General features: G+C 42.2%; 5 protein-coding genes across 5 annotated transcripts; 1 reads left to right on the top strand and 4 right to left on the bottom strand.

The window, feature by feature from the left end:
* Nucleotides 1-2,350: 2,350 nt before the first annotated feature.
* Nucleotides 2,351-3,271, bottom strand: EAE97_011792 (uncharacterized protein; the record flags this gene model as incomplete). Its single annotated transcript, XM_038882306.1, has 5 exons — nt 2,351-2,490; nt 2,546-2,729; nt 2,849-2,878; nt 3,014-3,059; nt 3,228-3,271. 5 exons carry the CDS (start codon nt 3,269-3,271, stop codon nt 2,351-2,353), a joined length of 444 nt encoding a protein of 147 aa, XP_038726798.1.
* Nucleotides 3,272-4,828: 1,557 nt separating this feature from the next.
* Nucleotides 4,829-6,238, bottom strand: EAE97_011791 (uncharacterized protein; the record flags this gene model as incomplete). Its single annotated transcript, XM_038882305.1, has 3 exons — nt 4,829-4,875; nt 4,946-5,971; nt 6,025-6,238. 3 exons carry the CDS (start codon nt 6,236-6,238, stop codon nt 4,829-4,831), a joined length of 1,287 nt encoding a protein of 428 aa, XP_038726797.1.
* Nucleotides 6,239-6,855: 617 nt separating this feature from the next.
* EAE97_011790 (uncharacterized protein) lies at nt 6,856-8,215 on the top strand (the record flags this gene model as incomplete). The annotated part of the gene is made up of 3 exons (XM_038882304.1): nt 6,856-6,954; nt 7,059-7,637; nt 7,694-8,215. The coding sequence occupies 3 exons, from the start codon at nt 6,856-6,858 to the stop codon at nt 8,213-8,215; spliced, it is 1,200 nt and encodes a 399-aa protein (XP_038726796.1).
* A 1,202-nt stretch (nt 8,216-9,417) lies between these two features.
* On the bottom strand, nt 9,418-15,322 carry EAE97_011789 (uncharacterized protein; the record flags this gene model as incomplete). The annotated part of the gene is made up of 3 exons (XM_038882303.1): nt 9,418-11,477; nt 11,565-13,826; nt 14,050-15,322. 3 exons carry the CDS (start codon nt 15,320-15,322, stop codon nt 9,418-9,420), a joined length of 5,595 nt encoding a protein of 1,864 aa, XP_038726795.1.
* Nucleotides 15,323-16,577: 1,255 nt separating this feature from the next.
* EAE97_011788 (uncharacterized protein) lies at nt 16,578-20,353 on the bottom strand. The gene is made up of 3 exons (XM_038882302.1): nt 18,712-20,353; nt 17,658-18,661; nt 16,578-17,608 (listed from the first exon to the last, which is right to left on the bottom strand). Exons 1-3 carry the CDS (start codon nt 20,022-20,024, stop codon nt 16,986-16,988), a joined length of 2,940 nt encoding a protein of 979 aa, XP_038726794.1. The 5' UTR covers nt 20,025-20,353; the 3' UTR covers nt 16,578-16,985.
* Between the last annotated feature and the right edge of the window lie 3,404 nt (nt 20,354-23,757).

Below are 23,757 nucleotides of genomic sequence, written 5' to 3'. Positions count from 1 at the left end.
TCCCTTGTATAGATCAATCAATAGGTATCGTCAATGATCGGCTGTGATGAGAATATCCTCAATAATCGCTCAACTAGGTATCTACACGATTTATAGATAGGTGGATGGATAAAAATACAGCTCAGCAATCCGTACCGAGAGTTCCCCCTCTCCTCCTGTTCCATCCTTCCCGTCGATCCCCTACCTACGCAACACAAAGAACACAAACAAGTACCACTCCAACCATAATACTAGTCCTACCATGCCATACACAACCCTCCAATCCCAAGCATCTCGACAAATCTTTTCCTACATCCGCTCCGCTTCACACACATCTCCACGTCTACCGAGATGTAGTACATCCATAGTACGTCGAAATCAGCCCACATCACCATCTCAAACCCACACTCACACCTCTATAAACCCCAAGAATCAAAACGAGAAGAATCGGTAAATTTCCCGTTTGATATTGATGAAAAACAAGGAACCTTATACATATACACAGTAACAGTATCCGGTATTCAGTACCGAACTTAGGTTGAAGCTAGGTAGCTAGCTAGGGACGAATTTCATAATGACTTCGTGCATGTATGATTGATTATACATCCATAATATGACTAGTAAATACTATCTACTATCTAGATCTCATAATACCAAACATTGAATCATAGACAAGTATTAGATTGGGATGCAGTCTTCACACCACGAGAGAAAAGTTACAAGACTTTCAAGAGATATCTTTGCAACCTAGCACCTACCTAAACCCGTTCCAATTCCAATCCTTCCACTACCCTCCCTCTATCCCCTCTTACACCCGCATCCCTTCCCTCCCCCTACAAAACCTCATCATCTTCACACCACCATAACACAATCTCTCCAACCTCTTCCCCTCGGTCCCGAATCCTCAACACACATACCCTCACATATACCCTCACCCCCCTCCAATTCCTCGCAAGTCACCACTCTCTCCCTCCCCACAAACCTCAAACCCTATATGCACCATCCCTCTTCCCTCGTCTCTCTTCCCTCCCACACCTCCAAAACATTTCCAAATTCCCACATCATCAAACCCAGATCTCAAATTTCAAACATCAAACATCAAACATCCTCACGACAAGTAGTCAGTCAAACCCACTCACCCTCTCAGAACTTAGAACTTAGAACTCAGAACCCAGAACTCAGAACTCAGAACTCAGAACTCAGAACTCGGAACTCGGAACTCAGAACTCAGAAACCCAGAAACCCAAAACTCCAGAAAACCCAAGCGCTTGCATAAACAACAATTAAGAAAAGAAAAAGAAAAGATCATCGCCATCACCATCACCATCACCATCACCATCACCATCACACCTCTCCCTCCCCATCCATCCCCATCCCAGAAACTCCTCAGCAACACTCATCACCCCAACTCCAATCCCCCTCCTACACAATTCCAGATCCAGATCCAGATCCAGATCTCACCCCATATACACCAGCGACGAATTCCTCTCCCTCACACCCAAACCAAACAAAAAGCACTTACATTCTAATAAGCGCCCATAACAAGAACATCGACCAAAAACAAACCGACGAAATAACCATATGAATAAATCCAGAAGTGAAACAATGAAAGAAAGGACTTAGTCCATATTATCCTTACCACGAATCAATGCCACAAGAGACAAACAAAAGCATTCAATTACTTTTCATACCCAGTATTGATTTACGGATGGGCAAATGGATAAAACTAAATATCCATCGAATTCCATATTCTTTCACCGATATCACATTTCACACCCAATACCATGTCTCAAATTTCACATCTTCACTCATTCACAAATACCCCCTCCCAACATTATGCATCACAAATCGAGAAAGAATAATAAATCACAAAGTAAGAAAAGCTCCGAGTAATGCTATGGACCTGAATATCAAAGAATAGGAGGAATAGTAAGAAAAAGGCGGTGACGACGACGACAACCCGTTCATCATGCAACATGATCATCTAATTCCCCAAGCACATCCCTTATTTATCATCCATCACCACCCATCCATTCATTCATCATATTGCATTCTTCCGATATCTATCCACGACAAATCTTTCTCGCCTCTCCCACAATTTCTGCCCCAATCCATCGCAAAATATTCCCCCCAGCAGTAGCGCTTACAAGTCTGCCATGTAATGTATTTCGTGTGTAAAAGAGTAAAGTACCTAAGTAAACCCAGACCAAAAAGTTGTCCATTCATCGAGTTTCGTTGACGCCAGCAAATCCTTTACGCAATAGGATAGAATAGAAGAGATAGAGAGAACACAGAGGAAATTCATCAACCCATCCATTATTCCGATCCGTCATGCTTTGTCATATGTAATTTGAAGGTTATAATATGTAATTTAGATGGCGTATTTTCGGGTCCATTCTCTGGCTGTGGCCTCATATCTAGATCGGTCGGTCTTGTAAACGTGTGCGATCTCTGGAACAAGTGGGTCATCGGGGTTGGGGTCGGTGAGCATGGAGCAGATAGACAAAAGGACTAAAATAAATGATTAGTTGTAAATTAACAAAGTGTAATGACAGTGACAATATACCTTTAGAGATAGTCAAAGCTGGGGACCATTGATCTCTCAAGATGTCTAAACAGATGCTTCCGTTCGAGTTGATGTTTGGGTGATAGATTCTGGTTGTGAAGCTGACCTTGGGAGGCTTGAATGGGTAGTCGGTAGGGAAATGAATGGCGAGGAAGAAGACACCTCCGGTATATGGTGAGTCAGACTAGTAGAGATGTTAGTACATTGATAGATGATCATGATAACTCATGAAATTCGAGATTTCAAAGATCGTCGGCCGAAGGGCCTCGGATCAAAGAGACTTGAAGATAAGATCAAACTTACAGGACCCATGATAGTAGCTTGCCAGTGGAACTAAATGAAACAAATGATGTTAGTATCCTTTCTTCGATGTATCTTACTTGTTATAATATCATGACCATCTTGAGCGCATTTCAAGGTATTCTGTGCCTCGAAGGGGCATCAAATGTTGAAGGAGGAATAACATACCAAATCGTCTCCTATAGGACCAGCAGAGCATGATGAGGGAGGGTCACTATTCAAACATTATATTAGTATACTATTCTCAATACCATCCACACGAGATATCATCGCCGTCATGAAGTTTTGGATAATCCTGCACCAGACCCCGCTCACGAAGTAGCCCCACCAAGATCTTTCAAACGTCGTGGCGGTGACAATAATGACAAGAGATATAACATACCGGCCCAAGTCTGTGAGTTCCTTGTTGATTCTCTTCAAAGCCATTTTGAAGTATGTATTATTGTGTGGAGGGTGTTGTGTAGTATGAAGGGTTGTCGAGTATGTTGATGAATTTCTCGAGGTTGCAGTAGTTTAATGGACTGGTGAGTAAGTGGGCTGGGATTTCTGGTAGACACGATTTTGTTGTTAGCGACCACCCATAAAAAAAAACACGCGAGCGGCTATGCCGAAGATGACGGAAGGGGATAGAGATTGTGGGTACACGATGGTAAAGAAGAGAGAAGCGGTAAATCTTTATATCAATGTATTTGGGAGAGTCATGTAGATATTACAGTATAGACAAATACATGGAGAAAGAAAGAGTGCGGGAGATTTTGAATGGAATAACAAGTAAGATCTTAGAGTACATACTAAGAGGTTCTTGACTTTTTGTTGTCTTTGAGTTGAGAGAGTAGAGGAAGTAGAGGGAGGGTAGAGGGTATTCTTTCTTTTGAATACTGGGTAGGTCGGTAGGTAGGAGGTACTTTGGGGAAAGATGGGAAGAAGAGGAAGAAGAGTTCTTTTGAAGGTGGGATGTCTTTCCTTGAATTCAGTTGTAAAATCAAGTAGGTTACTAGGTATTTATTATCAAGAAGAAGTCGCAAGTCGGAGTCGGAGTCGGAGTCTGTGTTAGATAATAATAACTGTACGGTGAATGTTCTTGGGCAGCCAGCCGTCGTTTTGCCTTTGCTTTTGGGTTGTTTTGTGCCTTGGCCTATTTGGTTCGATTTTGGGCTGTAAAGAAGCGGCAAAAATGCAGTATCTATCTATGAATGCGCAGTATAATTCCAACCTATGATATACTCCCATACCATTATTCAGCTATAAATCTATTCACTTCTCTTCTTTTATTAACAAATCATATACCGTAGAAGTGAGGGGATTCACTTCGAACTTACTTGAAGCTTACTAATTTTTGGTCAACTCTTCACAATTCATGAGCAATCACGGAGTGGATGGTGGTTATGACAGCTATGACAGCTATGGCAATTCACATGTGGTGGATGGAACAGAAGGCCATCAACAACATTTGCCTGAGTACCTAGGTAGATACCTAGGTAATGTATCTTCTTTCATATTCATTCACGAAAACATAATAAGCTTTACCAATCCATTCAAATATCTACCATTCATTCAATGTACAAGAAGTCTCTTCATTTTCTTCCACTGTTCCCGAAAATATCCGAATGGTGGCAAAATTCCAAAGCCTTTTCTCATTGAGAGAAGACCAATATATTCGACTATTTCATATTCTCACATTTTTCATGTGAGTCAAGAGATAACGAGTAAGATAGATATACGAGCTCCATTTCACCAAAGCTCAAGACAATGTTGATATTGATTTTCTGGTTTCTATTTCTTTGTTCACTCAAGGCACTGTAACAACTCCTACACACCTATTCCTCCTATTCACCCCTTTTTAAAAAGGAAACCCCCTTTTCAAGAGTCAAGAGCCGACACCTTGATGGCCATCCTACTTCCAGTTCTATATGGCCCAATCAATATCTCATACCTTCATTTCTCATTTTCATATGCTAACTCTTTCAACTTAACCCAGATCAATCAACAAAATGCTTGAATACCAGTAATTGCTCTTCCCAAAATCAAACCTAATGCATTTGTCAGCTTTGATTTGAATCACATCATCAATTAGTAAGAAAAGATTAAGGCAAAACTTACAATGAATATCACTCTGTCCTTCATAAGTTTGGGTGACAAACAAATTCGAAACATGCCTTCCAATACCATACTCATCACTCGCAGCGTTGCCACCAAAGATCTCCTGTAATGTCCTCGCATTCCGGAGTGCAGCATCGCAATTCTGTCTCTTAATCATACTGATCATCTCCGGTGCTGCTTCTCCCTTGTCCTTGAGTCTTCCAACCTGAACGCAAGCCAGTGTACCAAAGGCCGCATCCGAGACGGCATCCGCTAGCTTCTTCTGGACGAGTTGATATTTGGCTAATGGGTTGCCTTTGAATTGTTTTCGTTCAAGAGCATATGTTCTAGCTCGGTCAATACAATCTTCAAGCGCACCTGTCATGCCCCAGGCAATACCATATCTTGCACTATTCAAGCAAGTAAATGGTCCTCGAAGACCCTCGACTGCTTGGAACATATTTGCTTCAGGTACTGGACATTCATCGAGTTGAATCATGCCAGTTAAGGAAGCTCGAAGTCCATTTTTATCTTTCAAAGCAGGTGTTTCCAAGGTCCCCGGTGGACAATCTGCTCGATCGATGATGAAACCTCTAATCTTGCCAGTCTCTTGTAACTTGGCCCATACTAAGAATACATCTGCGATTGGAGAATTTGTGATCCATGTCTTAGCTCCGGATATTGAATAATAGCCCTTCTTTGTTGGATGAGGTTTCGCAGTGGTCTCCATGGACCCAGGATCACTACCATGATTCGGCTCTGTCAATCCAAAACAGCCCAACAATTTCCCCTTTGCCAATTTTGGCAAGTACTTCTCCTTTTGTTCTTGTGTGCCGAATTCATCGATACCTCCCATTACCAGCGAAGACTGTACTGACATTCCAGATCGATATCCACTATCCACTCGTTCAACTGCCTTGGTAATAAGTCCCGAAGCAACATTTGATACACCAGCACAGTCGTAACCATTTATCGTAGCTCCTAATAGCCCCAATTCTCCCATTTCTTCGAGTATCTTTCGGTCATAATGTTCGTCTCGATATGCCTCTATTCAATCCCTCTTTTAGCTTGCGCTCCCAACATACAATTAACAAACTTACGCAAAACTCGAGGTAACATCCGTTCCTGGCAATATTGCTCCGCAGTTTCTGAGATAGCTATTTCTTCCTCTGTAAAAAGATTCTGTGCATTTAAAGGATCTTTCCAATCAAATGGCTGCGGGGTAGCATGAGCAGCAAGACCTCTAGTAGTGATAGCTACCGGTCTCGCATTTGCCAATCGCCTACTGGCATTTCGTAATATAGGTCTATACATCTTTGAATTCGACAAGTAAATTGTATTATCACTTGAAGATAAAGAAAACGTGAGAGAGGCTGTTAGGTATAAGCACTTCCCCAGATGTACTAAAGTTATAAACTAATCCGGGCCACCATTTAATTGAATTTGAAGCTCCGAGGCATGTTCGGATACAAACGGTTGTCGATCCGTGTGTACATATGGCATTGTAAGTATCGTAGATAGGCATGTAAGGATTCAACCATGCGGTAAATCCATAATTCCGTATGAAGATGGAGAAAATCAGCCACGGAGGTGTAAATTATGAGCTAAAGAGGTCGACAAATCTTTACATCCACCGGTGATCACATATCGTTGGTTGACTTTGTAGTAAAGGTCTTCCAAGCTGCCCCTAGATATGGATGGATACCTGGTAGTCTCATAGATTCCCCCGCAAACGAATCGGATGCCTGAAATTGTAGCGGCTTCTGTTGCCTAAGGCTTGAACCACTTAACGCGAGAAGATCGCGCGTCATGCACTTCATTCGCGTCAACTCCAAAATCTATCCAAAGTCAAAAGTCTTCTCTCTTTCTCAACTTTTTGTAATTTAAACCATACATCAACATCGAAATTTTGATACAACACCACAGCAATCATGGGTATCAAACAATTGATGTCCATCATCAAGGACGAAGCTCCTGATGCAGTCAAGGAAGGAGAAATCAAGAATCAATTTGGTAGAAAAGTTGCGATTGTAAGTCCTTTGCTGCTATCCATTCTACACTTACGTTTGCGCAATTAACTGACTTTGATCTAGGATGCGTATGTACTTCCTACAATACTATCTATACTTTTTAGAAACTAACATCTATCAGATCCATGTCCATCTATAGTTTCCTCATTGCCGTCCGCTCTGGAGGTGAGATGCTCACAAACGAAGATGGCGAAACTACCTCTCATTTGATGGGCATGTTTTACCGCACTCTCCGTATTGTCGACAATGGTATCAAACCGGTCTACGTATTCGACGGTGCACCACCAAAACTCAAGTCCGGCGAATTAGCAAAACGTTTCCAGCGCAAAGCAACTGCGACAGAAGGACTTGAAGAAGCAAAGGAAACTGGTACTGCAGAAGATATTGAGAAATTTTCAAGGAGAACCGTTCGAGTTACCAGGGAACATAATGCAGAGTGTCAGAAATTGTTGAAGTTGATGGGTATTCCATATATTATTGCGCCAACAGAAGCAGAGGCACAATGTGCTGCGTTGGCTCGAGCAGGAAAGGTTTATGCTGCGGCAAGTGAGGACATGGATACTTTGTGTTTCGATTCTCCTATTCTTCTTCGACATCTCACATTCAGTGAACAGCGCAAAGAACCTATTCAAGAAGTTAGTTTGGAGAAAGTTCTCACAGGATTAAATATGGATCGCAAACAAGTAAGAAATTTTTACACTTAACTCAAACTCCGGCGCAATACTAACATGATCCAAAGTTTGTAGATCTTTGCATCCTCCTCGGCTGCGATTACCTCGACCCTATACCCAAAATCGGTCCCCATACCGCCCTCAAACTCATTCGCGAACACGGCGATCTCGAAACCCTAGTTGCATGGATCACTGCCGACAAGAAAGAACGTTATGCCATTCCCGAAGACTGGCCATACCAAGACGCCCGCGAACTATTCTTCAAACCCGACGTTCGCCCCGCCGACCACGAGGATTGCGATTTCAAATGGGAAGCCCCCGACATTGAAGGACTCGTCAAATTCCTCGTTGTCGAAAAGGGGTTCTCGGAAGATCGTGTTCGCAGCGCTGCTCAAAAACTCACCAAGAATTTGAAATCATCACAACAAGCTAGACTGGAGGGATTCTTCAAACCTATCCCAAAGACAGACGAAGAGAGAGCCAATCTGAAACGCAAAAATGATGAGAAGAACGAGGCAAAGAAGAAGAAGGTCAAGGACGAGAAGAAGGAAAAGGCAAAGGCTAAAGCAAAGCCTCGAGGAACTGCCTAAGTCTCTCAACCTGATTCATGGCTACACTTTGGCATGGATATGGATGGGAGAAACGTGTATTATCTGCTAGATCAGGGTTTGCTTTACTTGCACAGGCGCACATGCATCAAATGAATATGAATGAATGTTAGAAAGTCAGGGAATGGAGTTCAAGGCGGTAGGAAGGTAGGTAGGTAGGTAGGTAACATAATATATTCCTGCTCTGGGCGGTACATTGGGATGGATATACCTAGTATAACAATAACATAGTAAATCGATTCGCCACCAACCAATACAATAAATTGTTCAAATACATTACTAACCTACTAATCTCATCACAAACGTAATCTTAGTTTAGTTTATTTTAGTTTGTATGTACCTGTATCCCCACTAAGTGCAGAAATATATCTATCTATCTATATATAAAATTCTTACCCTCTCTATTCATCCGTTCATTCGAACTCGATTAGCAAATGTGACATTTTTTTTGTTTGTATCTCATCCCATCTCACCTCTCATCCACTATACCACCCACTCTCCACTCATCCTCCTCCCCTTACCCCTCTCGCTTATTCCTCACTTCACTTTATATATATATATATATATATATATCTCTCTCTCTCTCTTCCCTTCACTGAACAGGCTGGTCTCATCACAGTTTCCTCTCAATCAAAATTCAAAGAATGTCATTTCAATCTATGTTTCTATCTATTAACCTATTACCCTACCATTCTTTCTTTTATCCTTTCATTCATTCATATTCATTCTTCATCTAATTATTCATCATTATAATTTAATCGATTCTCATTGGTTCTAATCTAATCTAATCCATCTACTCTACTCTAATCTCTTCTTTTCTTTTCAACTCTCTTCTAATCAGTAGTAATAACAATCGTAATACCAATAACAATCATAATCAATCCCTTTCCACTCTTTCCCGGAGTCTCGCATACCATTTAACACCATCCCATATTAGGCTTCATCATTCTATCCCCATTCATCCATCCATCTATCCATGATGTTAAACATATAAATTATTGAACAAACAGACACACGCTCCCCAAAAATTGACTCCTACTTGATCATCGCCTGTTGTTCATACGAATGCCAATACCATCACAATCCCAATCACAGCCCTAATAAAGTAACAAAAAAAAACAATAAACCTTCGACTATCAGTCCGCACTTCTCTCTCTCCCCTCTCTGTTCCCTCGATCGATCCTTCAATCCTGTCTCCACAAAATCCCTCCACCAACCCAATCCCAGAAGCCCTTCCCATTTCCACTTCTCACCCCCCTTTCTTCAGAATCCCATTCTCCATCTTCGTCTTTATCCCCATCACCATAAACATCCCTCGCCCTCATATTCGCCACATTACTCGCACCACATTCATGTTTCCTCCCACCCTTCATCCCGCTTCCACTTCCACTCGGTTGACACCAACAACCCGGTTTATCACAATCGTGCATTTCATCTTTATCTTTATCTTCATGTCCGTCCTCTTCCAACATCCTCCTCTCACTGTTACAAACCCCTCCCTTCTCCTTCTCCTTCCCCTTCTCTATCCCACTCAAAATTAACTCCCTCAATTCCTCCACCACACCCCCAAGTCTCTGAATCTCCTTCTTGTCCCCTTCCCGTTCCCTCTCCCACCATTCCTCTCTTTTCATTCTTTCTCCTTCCTGTTTCTTTAATAAATCTTTAACCAGATCTTCCACTTTCTTTTCTGCCTCCTCCACCCCTCTTTCTACTTCTGCCCCCTTTCCATTTCCTTTTACCGATACATCAAAATCGCTCTTCTCCATTTCCGTACCCTTCCCCCCCAGAATTTCAGCATCAAGCAACCCCTCCATTTCCATATCATTCAATCTCCGACCCCCAATAATTTTACACCCGTGTTCACATTTCATCACTCCAACTCCCTCTCCCTCTCCCACAATTCCAGTCATTCTCTCAACTTCCTTCCCCTTTCCTTTCTCTCTTCTTTTACCACCTTTCAGGCCCTTAAACTGGCTCGATAAATGTTTAAAAGCATCTCGCTGATCCATAAAATTCCCCTCGCTATCAACATATCTCATCTCCACCTTCCTATTGCGTTTGTACTCCTTATTAAAGCCCTCATCAAGTTGTTCCAACTCCGATTCATTATCACCACCTCGCTTTTCGCACTTTTCATTCCGAGTCACTCTTCCACAAACCATCTCGCTTTTCCGGCTCTCCTCCGCTTTCCTCATCCTCTCTCTTTCAATCTCTTCACTACTTTCAAGACGTGGTAGGTCTGAAAGCTTTTGTATATTTAAAGGACGCGGAGTCCTACTTTCAGATTGAACCCCAGTCTGATCCACACACAAAGGTACAGCAGATACCAACCCACAATCCTTCACTTCTGAATCCCTACTGATAATCCAATCTCCCGCCCGAACATCACCAAGCATCCCTATATCACATCCCTCACTCTTCTCACCTTTCAAATCCCATCTTTCTCCCTTCGATCCCGCAATCTCCCCCTCCAGTCCCACCTCATCCTCGGACAATTCTCCAATCTCTCGCTGCGGTATTACAGTACAAGACTGATCTATTCTCAACCTCCCACCAATCGCGGACCCCCTACTACCGCGTTTTTCCATCGATATTTTCGGAGCAGAAACATCCTCATTCTCAAGCTCAGTATTTATCGAACTCGGTACCATCAGATCTTTCTCAAATGATTTGTTTTGTTTTTCCTTCAAGAATCCATCCACCGCACGCATAATCTCCTCCATATCTTTTTCCTTCTTCATCCTTCCCACAATCTTCAACAATCCCACATCCCTAACCTCTCTCATCCACTCTATCTCCTCCAAATATATCCAACCCCGTCCTTCCTCGCCAGTATCCTCTTCCTCCCAATCTTTCCCATAAACCACACTCCAAACATCATTCATTTTGTCCATGAACCGCCCTTCTATCCTATTAACACCCACACCCACACCCTCACCCCTAGAACTAACAGCCACTTCAAATTCCCTCTCTAACCTCCCAATCATATTTTTCAACTCTTCAACTTCCCTCTTCAAATCCCTAACCTCCCCCTCCATCCCCTCCACCCTCGAATTCTGAAAAATCTTCCCCAGCGAAGAACTAGACGACTTCATCAGAGTAGGCGATTTCGACCGATTAACCTTTTGTAGTCTCTTACGAGGAGATGGAGAGCGAGTGCTTCCAGCCGGAGACTCCGCCACTAGCAATGGTGGCGAGCTAGGGCCATCCAATTGAGGCATCGAACGACGTATAATCATAGGACCTACAATCTTCATCAACACAATTCATTCCAACACTCAAACAAGAAACCAGAGAAGCTCACCATCACGAAATTCAACCTGCGACCTACCTATCGCAACCCGTTCATTCTCATCCGTCGTGGATTCCCACGATCCTAAATCCGCCATCTTCCTCTTCATCTTTCGATCCATCACCGGAAGCTTCTTTCTTTCTTCTCTCTTAGTATCAGTCTCCGTATTCATATTCTCCATCGCCTTCCTAAACTGAGCCATCGGTCCCTCCGAATTGCGTTTCCAGAATTTTTCCATCTCCTCTTCAATCTCACTACATCCCTCCTTTCCCAGCAACCATTCCTCCGATCCATTCCCATCAGAATCCTTAGACTCATCAGCTCTAAACGAACCAGGCGAAAAATGATGAACCCAATTCATCTTATTCGACCAACAAGGCTGCGAGAAAGCTCTCTCTTTCGCCGGATATCGTGAAGCCTTTCTCTCCATGGCAACACTCCCCAGTCCATGCGACGCATTCTTCTTGTTTACCTGCGCATCAGACATCCGGTAACTCGCTGGGGTTTTACCAACCTTTTCTCTAACCGTGCGATACCGACCATGCTTAGGTGTCATCAGTTGTATGACTCTCTGATGCACAGGCGAAAAGCGCTCTGAATTCGCAATATTGCGTTCATTTTCACGCTCCACCGAGTCTTCACGAATTCCCTTGTGATCTGAAGAGTGCCCGTCAACCTCATCCCCAGAAATACGTATTTTAACTTGCCGACACGGAGAATCCGACGATTTGCAGTTTTCATCATCCACACCAATACTCACACCCAAATCACCCTCATCTTCCGTCAACCCAGACTCAGGATAATCTCTTCCCCCACTCCCCATCACAGACAACGAGATCGGGCTTCCAAAATTACTCGAAACCCCCTCTCGACTCGCAATCGTACGATCATCCTTTCTTTGCATTTGAGCTGAGCAGTCTTTGCCTAATTCCTCAACACTTGCTACCAAATTACCTTCCTCCATACCACAATCTTTAAGTCCACTAGCACAAAACTCTATCTCCTTCAACGAACTCACCTCCCCCACAATCTCATTACTCTTGCTAGAACGAGTAGGAGAAGGCGAGCGATAAAGGCCCTGCTTAGCCTCATAAACTAAATGAGGTACTTTGAGAGAAAATCCTCGAATGCTCTCTTTCCGTCTATTCTCTTGCGATGCATCGAGAGCTTTATCAACAGATTTCGATATTTCATCCCAAAGTAGTTCATGTTGACTTTTGACTATTTTTTCCGGCTCTTTTTCTTCTTCTTCGAGGTTCAAATCGATATCGATTTCATGAGTAAACTTTATATCAGGATCTTTATCCTTCCTCTCGGTTTCCGAATCCTGTACGCACTCCACGTTAGAGTAACATGTCGATTTATTCTCATTTTCAGAATCGAAATCGAAGTCTTTAATGTTGATAGGAGTGGAAATTTCGTAAGATAGATATCCATCTCGAATTTCAGGCTCCGAGGTATGTACTGAATCCACCTTGAAAAGTCTTTCCAGTTCATTCTCGCTCTCAGAGCTATTGATATTATCACAGCTAGACACTGATGTGGTATGAGAGTCTGACTCATTCTTGCTTCCAGGAAACGCGTATTCATGCCAAACAGCTTGTGTATCTTCGGCAGGTGTGTCGAGGATGTCTGATGGTAGTGGTAAACCCGTTGGAGTACTATGTTTAGTACTCAATGATTTGTTCTTAGCGAAAACATTATTATCCGAATCTTTGATTCGATCTTCCTCCTCCCTACTTGCTAGAAACATCCTATGGTTACTCGCCAGGATACGACTGAGACCTCTCAACGACGAAGAAAAGTCATCTGCGCCCTCTCCCTTTGAATCATCCATATCCATCGACGCAATACTTTTTCCTTTTACTTTACTCGGAGTTGATGAATATTCCAACTCATCATGAAGATTCTTACTCATCTTATCTTCCCGCAACATCTTCAAACCACTTTCCATCTTCCCAATCGTAATGAGATTTCCCTCACCATCGAGCGACCCAACATTCAAAGGCTTGACCATATCTTCCTCAACATCATAAGTTGGAATATTAATAACAGTAATGATTGAATCATCGGAATCGGCTTCAGATGCCATAACAGAGTCTACTCCCGAGTCTCTTCTAGGACTTGGACCTGGACTTGATTGCCCAATATCTTCAGAGGAACCCGAACCATCCATTCCAAATCCAATCCTAGCACTACTCTTTCTCTTCCTGAGAATTGTGCCAGTCTTAATAGGAGTTCTCTCTCTTCGTCTAACAGTCTCTTTCCCACTGGCCGAACCCGAGCCAGCCCAAATATGCACTTTGAATATTTTGCCAAACAAACAAACAAACAAACAACGAATAAAAAATGGGTAATGCTGTGCGTGGTAACCAATTTACCAGGAGACACGCCAATTAACTGATACAGTATTGGCTTTTTCCACAGGGAAAATTTGTTCTAAGAATCAATCAGTATGTCAATAAAAAGATCGATCCAGCATGTTCATTTTCAGGGCCCAGGACAATCAGTACTATCCACTTACCCAGATCCTTATCCTTCGCTACGAGGTTCTCCAAAGGTACAGCGTCTGGACTCAATGGAGGATCAAAACAAAAAAAGTACGATATTCTCTCTATAACACGAGCGAAGCTCTGAACCGGAATCTTTCCCCCTTCACTGGTAGTAGGCAAAAAGCTATTGGGGATGGGAAAGGTATCAGCAGGGTACTCGACTTCAGTGCAAGCCTCTTCAAATTGGTATTCTTGTAGCTCGTGAACCGCTTCTACGTCAATGCTGTCGTCGTATTCCTGTTCCTTAATTTTGCAGACACACAAATTACTTTCGAGGATCGCGTAGGCTTTGATCACAAGCTTGATTTGAATCTTGAATAGTTTCGGTGTCCTGTTCAGATATACAGGACCACCAGGTGGGAATCGGGGTAGAGGACGTTTCCCACGGCGTATTTTTTCCCAATTACGCTTCAAAAACTTCTCTTCTACTTGTGGAAACAAGTGTGTCAATAGTGTTGCAACCAAGTTTTCAAATTGATTTCCGATATCTGCGCCGAACAAGAGCTTGATTTGGAGTTGTTGACTTCGTTGGAATGTGTTTAACAGGGTCTGTTCAAGTACAGCAACGTACGCTTTGAGGTTGTCGAAGCTAACTTCTCTGTTTTGTCGTATTGAGCGGTGATAACAAAAATCTTTGTACTCTTGTTCAACCTGCCTCTCGAGCTCGAGAATTTCGTTCTCTATACCCTCAACTGGCTCGCGACTTTCTCCTACTATCGGAGATCCAACAGTAAGTGGCAAGCCGTTGAAGTTCCTGGCCAGAATTGCAGAAGAAGGGAGGTATCCCAGTGATTGTGCTGGCTGTGCCCAATTGTAGGATGTTTGGCTCTGATTATAGTTGCCTTGAAAGGTAGCCTGTGCTGAACTTGATGACAGTGGCTGAGAGGAATTTAAGAATTGTTGTTGTCCTTGATTGATATGCAAGGCACCCAGTGATTGCAAGCTGCCAGGTGCTGGTAAGCTTCTCTGTACGCCCACGTCGCTTGATGATTGAAGATGATGTGCTCCAGTCGAGCCCGTATCGAGGAATGTTTGATATTGGTTAGGATGTCCGTTTCTATATGTCTGTTGCAGCTGAGCTCCTTGCAGCGACTGACCCCACTGCAGCACCAAGCCACCCTGCTCCGTCCCCGTCTCTCCTCCCAAATCCAAGTGTTGCAATCTACCTAATAACGAATTCTCTCTACCTTCTTCACTCGGTATCCGACCTTGTCCCGGCTCAAAAGATCCAGCGTTTGGATCCATTCACATTCATATGAATCAACAGAGACGCAAACAAGTATGATGGAATATGACTTTGAGTCTCGTATGTGAATCAGAGTATGGTGGGGGAGTATGAAGTGTTGCGAGAGAGGATAAAGTGTTATGAGTGAGATGAAGTATTGTGAGTTTTCGTGTATATAAACCAGAGTCTCGCATACAAATCAGAGAATGATGGAGGAGGATGAAGTAACCCAAGTAAAGAAAAAACCCCCAAAAATAAATAAACCAAAGAGCTCAACAAATTTCCTAATCAGGAAACCACACCACCCTCTCCTCTCAAGTTTCAACATAGGAAAGCACCATGCAGTGTAATCCCCGCCCATCACCTCCCAGCTATACATACCATTCCATTCCATTCCATTCCGGAAACCACCACAACCACCAGGAAAGAAAGAAAGAAGGAGTATACGATAAGTATAAGCATAAGCACAAGCAAAACCTACCCATCCACCCCCCATCCACAAACTTTCTTTATATATATAAGAATCTAAGAACTACTTAGTACTTACTACCCACACTTACAAGTTTTTTACATACTCTCACTCTCACTCTCATACTCTCATACTCTCATACTCTCATACTGCCACTCTCACTCTCGCCCTCACACACAATACAAATCCCAACCCCAACACACCACAAACCCCAACCTCAGAACCCACACACCACAAAACATAAAACTCAAAAAGTAAAAAAAGACAATTCTTTTGCATATCTCATTCAATTCTCTATCCAATCCTATGCTATCCTATGCTATCGTATCTACACTCTCCCTCCTCCCCCTCCTCCCTTTCCTTCCTCTCAAAACCCCCTATATACATCCACCCATCCATCCAATTTACACAATTTACACCACAACCACAACCACACCTATAATCACCATCAATCTCCTCAACACCAACACCAACACCAGTATTCAACTATTGTTTTGATTCCCTACCCACTCTCTCAACGATCTATCATCCATCCAACAACAAAAACAGCAACAATAGCAACAACAACAACAACAACGACAACAACAACAACAACAACAACAACATAACCAAATCTATCTACAAAACTTTTTTTCTCCCTTCTCATCTCATCTCATCTCCTCCCTCTCCCTCTCCCCCTGACCTCAACTCTCACTCCACCAAACTCAAACTCAAACTCAAAGAAACAAACAATAGTAGTGATTGTGTCACCCAATCATCTTTCCTCACTCCACCCCCCCCCCCATCTTCTCCTCCCTCATTCATCACCCCGCTCCTCTCCTATCTCCTCTTTCCCTCCCCCTCAATCAACGTCCACAGTAAACAAACACAAAAGAAACTCGACTACGAATACGATGATGACCCTCTAAATCAACCAAGCCAGTCAATGGCAGTCCTAGTAAAACTCAAAGCAAGCAGAGGTAAAAGAAAAAAAGTGATTAAGATTCAATGAAAGTTTCCCATCCCACAAAACCTCCCAGAGAGAAAGAAAGTAAAAGGAAAGTAAAGTAAAAAAAGGCGATTCGCTAGATGGTATCATGGTATCTTATCTTATCCTCCACTTACTGCACTGCGCCTACTGACTATTGCTCCAACTCTACTACTCCTTATCAACTTTGCTATGTATTATTTCACTCCTCTTGTATCCATCGCTAAACGATCCCTGTTTATACAAATCATCTCCCTATCCCAATCCCAGAATCTTTCTCTTCCACCCCTCTTCCATTTGGCGGCAAAGGCGGTAATTGTTTCTCCAAGCTACTCCTGCTAATCATCCTCCTTAAACTTTGCGGTCTTCCTTGATTATCATTCAAACTGGGAGGATAATCTTTGGCAGGCGTAGCTGGCCTTCTCTCGTCATCATCATGTGTACTCCTAATACTCCTTCCACTTCTTCCTCCTGTACTACTCGCTTCTCCCATTTCCTCGACAACTGGAAGTATCTGTCCCTGTAGTCCATTCGTCCTTTCCGCACTTGGGCTTCTAACTGTCGATACGGTTCTAGGTTCGATATGCTCTCGTCTTCCATCATGCTCAGTTCTCAAGGCTTCATTTTCAGCACGTTGAATGGTAGTGTTGTTTGTGACGGTACGATGCATATGTGCACTATTTGAACGTCGGCGTGTAGAACCCATGGTAAGGTTGGAGTCTGTGTGGGGTACGGGTGGGAGAGGACATTCTTCTTCTCGAGCGGCTTCTTCTTGAGATTTTGTAATTCCCTCAATAAATTCGATGAAACGGTTGCCATAAGGTTGGGGGTTGATGGGAGAAATCAGTTTCTTATCATGCTTGAGACCCTCTGTTTTTGTATTAGCTCAAATTACTGCCGCAAAATCAAGTTGACTTACTGAAGAGATGTTCGAGTTTCTTAAGAGTGCCATAATGAGTAAGACAATCAATAATCGACAAGAAGAAAATTTCCTCTCCGGGACTATTATCTTCATGTGTCGCTCGGAATCCGCCATCATCACTATAAAATGTGAAATCTTTCTTGTTTTCTTCTTCAATCTCATCCGGCATTCGTGAACTGCTTTGACCCATTGGAATTGGCTTTTCCTGCTTGATGATCTGGCGTAATTCTCTCGCTTTCCTAGCACTCTCCAGTTTACTAGGAGTTCTCATTAAAGGTCCAGGTGGTCCAGAATCATCTACTGGGCTATCTCCCCCGGGCTGGAAGACTTGTAAAGTTTTGTCCCGTAGATTTTCTTCGTTCCCCTTAGTCAAATCATGTATTCCGACCAACATACTATAATCCATAATCTTCAGTTTTTGCAATAATGCTACATCCTTCTCCATTTGTTCGAAGAAGACTCGTCTCTTCTCCGGCCCAAATTCCAGGTGAAGGTTTCGTCGAAGCCAATTCAAGTCCTTGAGCGTAGCACGAGGGTTTTGTTCTAGGTTCTCTTCTTTGAAATCTCGACCAATGGTTGATCCTTTCAAATCAAAGGTTTGATGGACATCGCGGTGTGGTGGGAACAGGTTGTTCATGACCACAAAATGAATCTTTCTTCCATAAGGAATCTTCACTCGATGAAGTCCATAAAATTGGGATAGAAGTGTGTTAGGATTGTCCTCCACATGGTGGTAGTAATCCTTCAAAATCTTTCTCAGGAACTTATGTTCGGAATGATGAATCGTTTTGATGATATATTTGTAATCTCTCGAGAAGTAGAAGAAACTTCCACTCTTTCCAGGTGATCCTAATTCAGAAAGAATGTATTTGCTTGTCAATGACATGAGATAATCTGCAGGATCCAACTTGAATCTTGCCCGAAGACTTCGAAATACCCATGGCGCGTAGTCCTTGAATTTGAAATCGTACTTTGCAGATGGGGTCAACTCATTCCCAGTACTGTGTATAGTATTAGCTAAGTCGCTTCACAGATGTTGATTGTAACCTACATATCAAACGAGAATTTGTGCTTGGCCTCGAAATCCGCATCAGTCAATGGTCTATCCAGCTTCGCGTTCGTTCTCGAAACGGTAAAGCGAATGCCCGTCAACATGTTATATGCCGTAACCCAATTAACATGGTTTTGGTCAACTTTCGTTCCCACAACCACTCTATCATCATCTTCCTCATCCTTCTTTCTTCTCTTACTCGCACGCTTCTGTCGTACAGCTTCTGCCCATCTAAGTGCATCCTCATCCGGAGGAACCTCCTCGTGAGGCATATTAGAATGTATCGATTGTGTATTTCGTCTATTGATACTTGAGGATCCACGTCTAGCACCTGCTGTAGCTACCGAAGTTGGAGAGAATCTTCCACTCGTAAAGACCGCGTCATTACCATCCCTTGAATTTCTACCCGAACTCACTTTAGGTACTTCTAGTGTATGTCGATGCTTCAACTGAGTTGAGCCAGGGTGTTGAAGGGAGTTTTGTGAGGGTGAAGAGGGCGGTGGATATGTTGGAGGCGAGGAAAGAGAAGAAAATCTTTGTGGTTGTTGTGGTTGTAGTTGTGGTTGTGGCAGTGGTGAAGTACTTGTGGAACGACCTGGCGTTTCGGGTGTAGGTAATGAATTATTCGTAGGTACTGGAGTCGAAGGTAATAAAGGTGATTGATAAGTTAAGGGACCTGTGCTCTGAGGATGTGGTTGTGATTGAGGACTCGAAATTCGATTTTGGTGTTCGCTATCACTCGTGGTGATTGGTCGTGGTGAGTCGACGGTAGCGTTGGAGATGGTTCCATTTGTTGATGCATAAGAGTTTCTATCTCCAGCACCATTTGACAACCTATTAAAGCCATTTGCAGGACCTGGACTCCTCCTTCCATTCTGGGATGAAGCATTGGGTTGTTCATTTACCGAATATGTACTGCCATTCATCGAAGAACGAGATCTGTAATCCCAACTACCTGCGCTGGATCGACCATTTGGTAAGGAGTTCAAGGTTGGCTCATGATGCGCATCTCCATTCATTTGGTGCCTGCCAGTCGTCCCGCTACCATTGGAGTGAGGGTGTGAGTGACCATTTGACGCAGCACCACCATCGATATATAGATCCGAGGCGTTCTCCAAACCATTCCTTATTGAATCATGTGTTGAGGTTCTGCCATTTATACCATTTATGCCATTCGCACCATTGAGGGATAGCTTTTCGTGTGAATTTCGAAGATGGCTGGGGAGATCCAATGGGGGTCGGGATGACGAAGAATACATAGAGCCTCCTGTGTCGTCATTTAAGAACGATGGCATCTCTTCGAAGTGTGGCATTCGTGAAGCTGTTTAATGGGTATCGAGACTAAGTCGCGTTTGTTGTTGATGTGAATCGAGAGGGTTTGGTGGTAGTACGGTACGGGTAGTGGATGTTTAAAAAGGAGATTACGGGTTTTGCGGATGCGGGTGCCAATTGATAGTGCGTGGATTATTGAGTTAAGTAAGTCAGTTCAGTCAGCAATTGACTAGTTGTAATGAGGGATAGAAGCAGATGGGAAGTGAAGTGCAGAGGAATAATTGGATAGAATAAGTGAGCATATGAACATTATCAGCATATCATCATTTCTTTAGGTGGGTGAAAGAGAAGATTGAATTGAGGTTAGGGCAGTTAGTAAGAGAGAGTGACGACTAAAAGACTAAAAGACTAAAAGACTAAAATTAGTGAGGGAGAGAGAGAAGTTAAAGAATTACAAGGTTATTTAGGTAAGTAGGCCGTGGGAGGTATCGGGATTATTACTTTGTAATCAGGGATTAAAGCAAGTGTGCTCTTCCTGGTGGTAATTGTGAATATAAGAGGTGTTCCCGAGGTCTTTTATTTTTTTCCTTGCGTGGCTTGGTAGATGAGTTGTTTATTATAGCCATTGAGCTCTGGTGAGGACTGAATGAAATGGATGATTGATAATGGTGGATGAAGTGATGATTGATGATTACTATATTAAATGACTCGAACTTGGAATTGAGTATATGTGTGTATTTATGTGTGTATTTATGTATGTATTTATGTGTGTATTTATGTGTGTATTTATGTGTATATTTATGTATGTATATATATATATGTGTATATATATATGTATGTATATATGTATGTATCTATGTATGTATAGATGAGAGGTACCGGTATCTAATTACTTGTTATTTCTGACTATTTGTTATTTCTAGCTACATGACATTTTACTCTTTACTCTATTATATATCTACCTACTCTACTATACAATAAATAACCTTCCCAACTCCTACCTCCTACCTACCTACCCACCTACCCACCTACCCATATCGACCGACGAGATGAAGCATATCGCCATGATCATTAATTTACCTCGTACGAGATCTTTCTCTTTTGGTGAATGATGAAAAGCTTCAATTTATTTATGAAGTAGATATGGATATACTCTATGTACCTAGGTAGGTAGGAGTATTAAATTTTGATACAGTATTGTTATTACAATTATTACCTACTGGTATTACGCATTTCATTAACTTATAAGTTATCATGTTTAATGTATGGTATTCGATATCCAGTAAACATCCATGAATACATTCATACTTCATAGATCCTCTTTCCATCCACCATTCATCAGCCACAGCCACAATCATCAATATGGATCAGTCCCGTACACTGTCAGCCCCAATTTCAATTCCAATCCAATACCCCCAAACAAAAGAAAGAAAAGAAAGAAAAGAAAGAAGAAAGAAAAAAAAAGAAAAAAAAAGAAAAAAGAAAAAAGAAAGAAAAAAAAAAAATCTATTTTCAGTAGCATCCAGCTGTTAGATTCTGTACCTATTGCATACACGGTACACCTATGCATGTCCCTCTCACCAGTGGACCTACCAGTCAGTGGACCTACCAGTCAGTGGACCTACCAGTGGACCTACCAGTGGACCTACCAGTCAGTGGACCTACCAGTGGACCTACCAGTGGACCTACCTCCCAATGCACAGATAGAAAACCAACCCTCTCATAGAAAAGAAACCCCCGATTACGATATTCTCATTAAAACTAATCTTTATTGAGATCCATTTCTCAATTAATTATGGGGATAATTTTCAAGGGTCTTCCTCTTGGTTTCTCATAAATGAGGAGGTGATATTATGCGGAGTATATACATTTTCTGTAGGTAGGTAGGTATTATAAAGCACATCTGAGTTTATGGTTTATATACTCAAGAATATATACAGAGTAGAGAGGAAGATAATTCATTCATAATAGGTAGGTACTTCATATATATCCTCAAAAGTTAAGGAAGAGATGAGAGATGGATTTGTTATCAAGAGGGGGAATGAGATCATAATTGACTATACTCTATGATATTTGAAAGTTATACCAGTACATATGTATAATACATACAGACATACAAGACATACATACCCAAGTACAATCAATCAACTCCAAAACAATTCACAAGATGAGATATACCAAAGTATATCCACGAGTAGGGATTCATGCTGCAATCAATTATAACCTTCTTTCCACCTTCCTTCCAATCAATCAATCATTACTCACTCAACCAATTGATCTATCTAATGTATTTCATCCACTACCTACCTACCTACCTATCCATGGATATTTTGATATTTGCATAACCCGTCGTCGATCTGAATGATCTTCTGCAACCCAGATAGAGACCTCTGAAACAACGGTTTCTCATTCATTCATTCCCACAGCCTCATCTCTTCGTATCGTATTCCGTATACAATACCTCTATTCATCCTTTCACACACACACACATACATACATACACACATACATACATATCCAATTATCCAATCACCAACACCAAAGCCACTCCTACCTACCAACCAACCAACCCATTCTAGAATAGCAACGGAAATTCCAACCCCACCATATCCATATCCACATCCATCCGAATTACTCTCTTCTGTTCTGTCTAGGACTGACTCTACGACTCTACGAACGAGCCTCGCTCCTCGTACGGTAGTACCACCTCCCTCCAGCTAGCCCATAGCACAACCCAAGATATGATGATACTCCACCCCGCCCAAACCCAAGTAAATCCTTCCACATGGCCAGCACTTTATTCAGCCCTCCAGGGCTTACTTTGCTTTGATTTGCTTTGCGTTCCTTCTCTTCCGTGCCTTTTCCCCGTACGTACTCTGTGGAAGGATGAGATTTCACGAGGTTCATTTCGATATTGATTTTGATATTGATGTGTTGTTCTTGTTATGATTACTAGGTATTATTTTTTATAATTCTCCAATTTCTATTTTCATTTCTGTTTCTAATTCTACTTCTACTTCTATTTCTATTCCCATCTCTAACACAACACAATTCAACTCAAAGCGTATATATCTCCAGGATTTTAATACATCTTCACATCACATCTCATCTCTCTTCCCTCGCAAAGTCAGGCTTTCAACTATTTATATCTACACACATACATATATATCTACCCCTCACTCACCTCGTATCATCATCTCCTTCAATTTTACTTTTTTACACACATGATACACACACATATATATAGATACATAGACAATAACTCCCCCATCATCATCATCATCATCATCACCATCATCACCATCATCACCCCCAGAACCAAACCTACCCACCTCCGTAAATAAACACCTTAAATCCGATACATACACACTCCGAACTTTCACATGTGCATGCGGCATCGGTTGGCGAGCTGACTTATCCTATTAGGGATCCTATCTATATCTAAATAGAGTAGCTCAGCCTCAGTGGTTGTTCATGGAGTTGGGACGGCTGGCTAGGTAGGTAGGTAGTTACCCAAGCGAGTGGACGAGTGAGCAAGCTATGAATTGTATTGTATTGTGTTGTGTTTTTTGTGTTGCTTACCTATGTTATATTACATCGCATATCTGTGTAACATAACACTGATCTGATATAGCGTTGTGCTGTGTTATCTAGGTATTAAAAGATAAAGATTAAGATATGAAGAAAGATGAAAGAAAGATAGGAAGAAAAGAAGAAAGAGAGTAAATATATCATTAATAATTAGGTATCTCATACCTTACTAGATATCTACTC

This window comes from Botrytis byssoidea (assembly GCF_014898295.1).
Source record: "Botrytis byssoidea strain MUCL 94 chromosome Unknown BBYS_042, whole genome shotgun sequence".
Classification (NCBI taxonomy): domain Eukaryota; kingdom Fungi; phylum Ascomycota; class Leotiomycetes; order Helotiales; family Sclerotiniaceae; genus Botrytis; species Botrytis byssoidea.
Note: the sequence above shows the minus strand (reverse complement) of the source record. Positions and strands in the feature narration are given on the sequence as shown.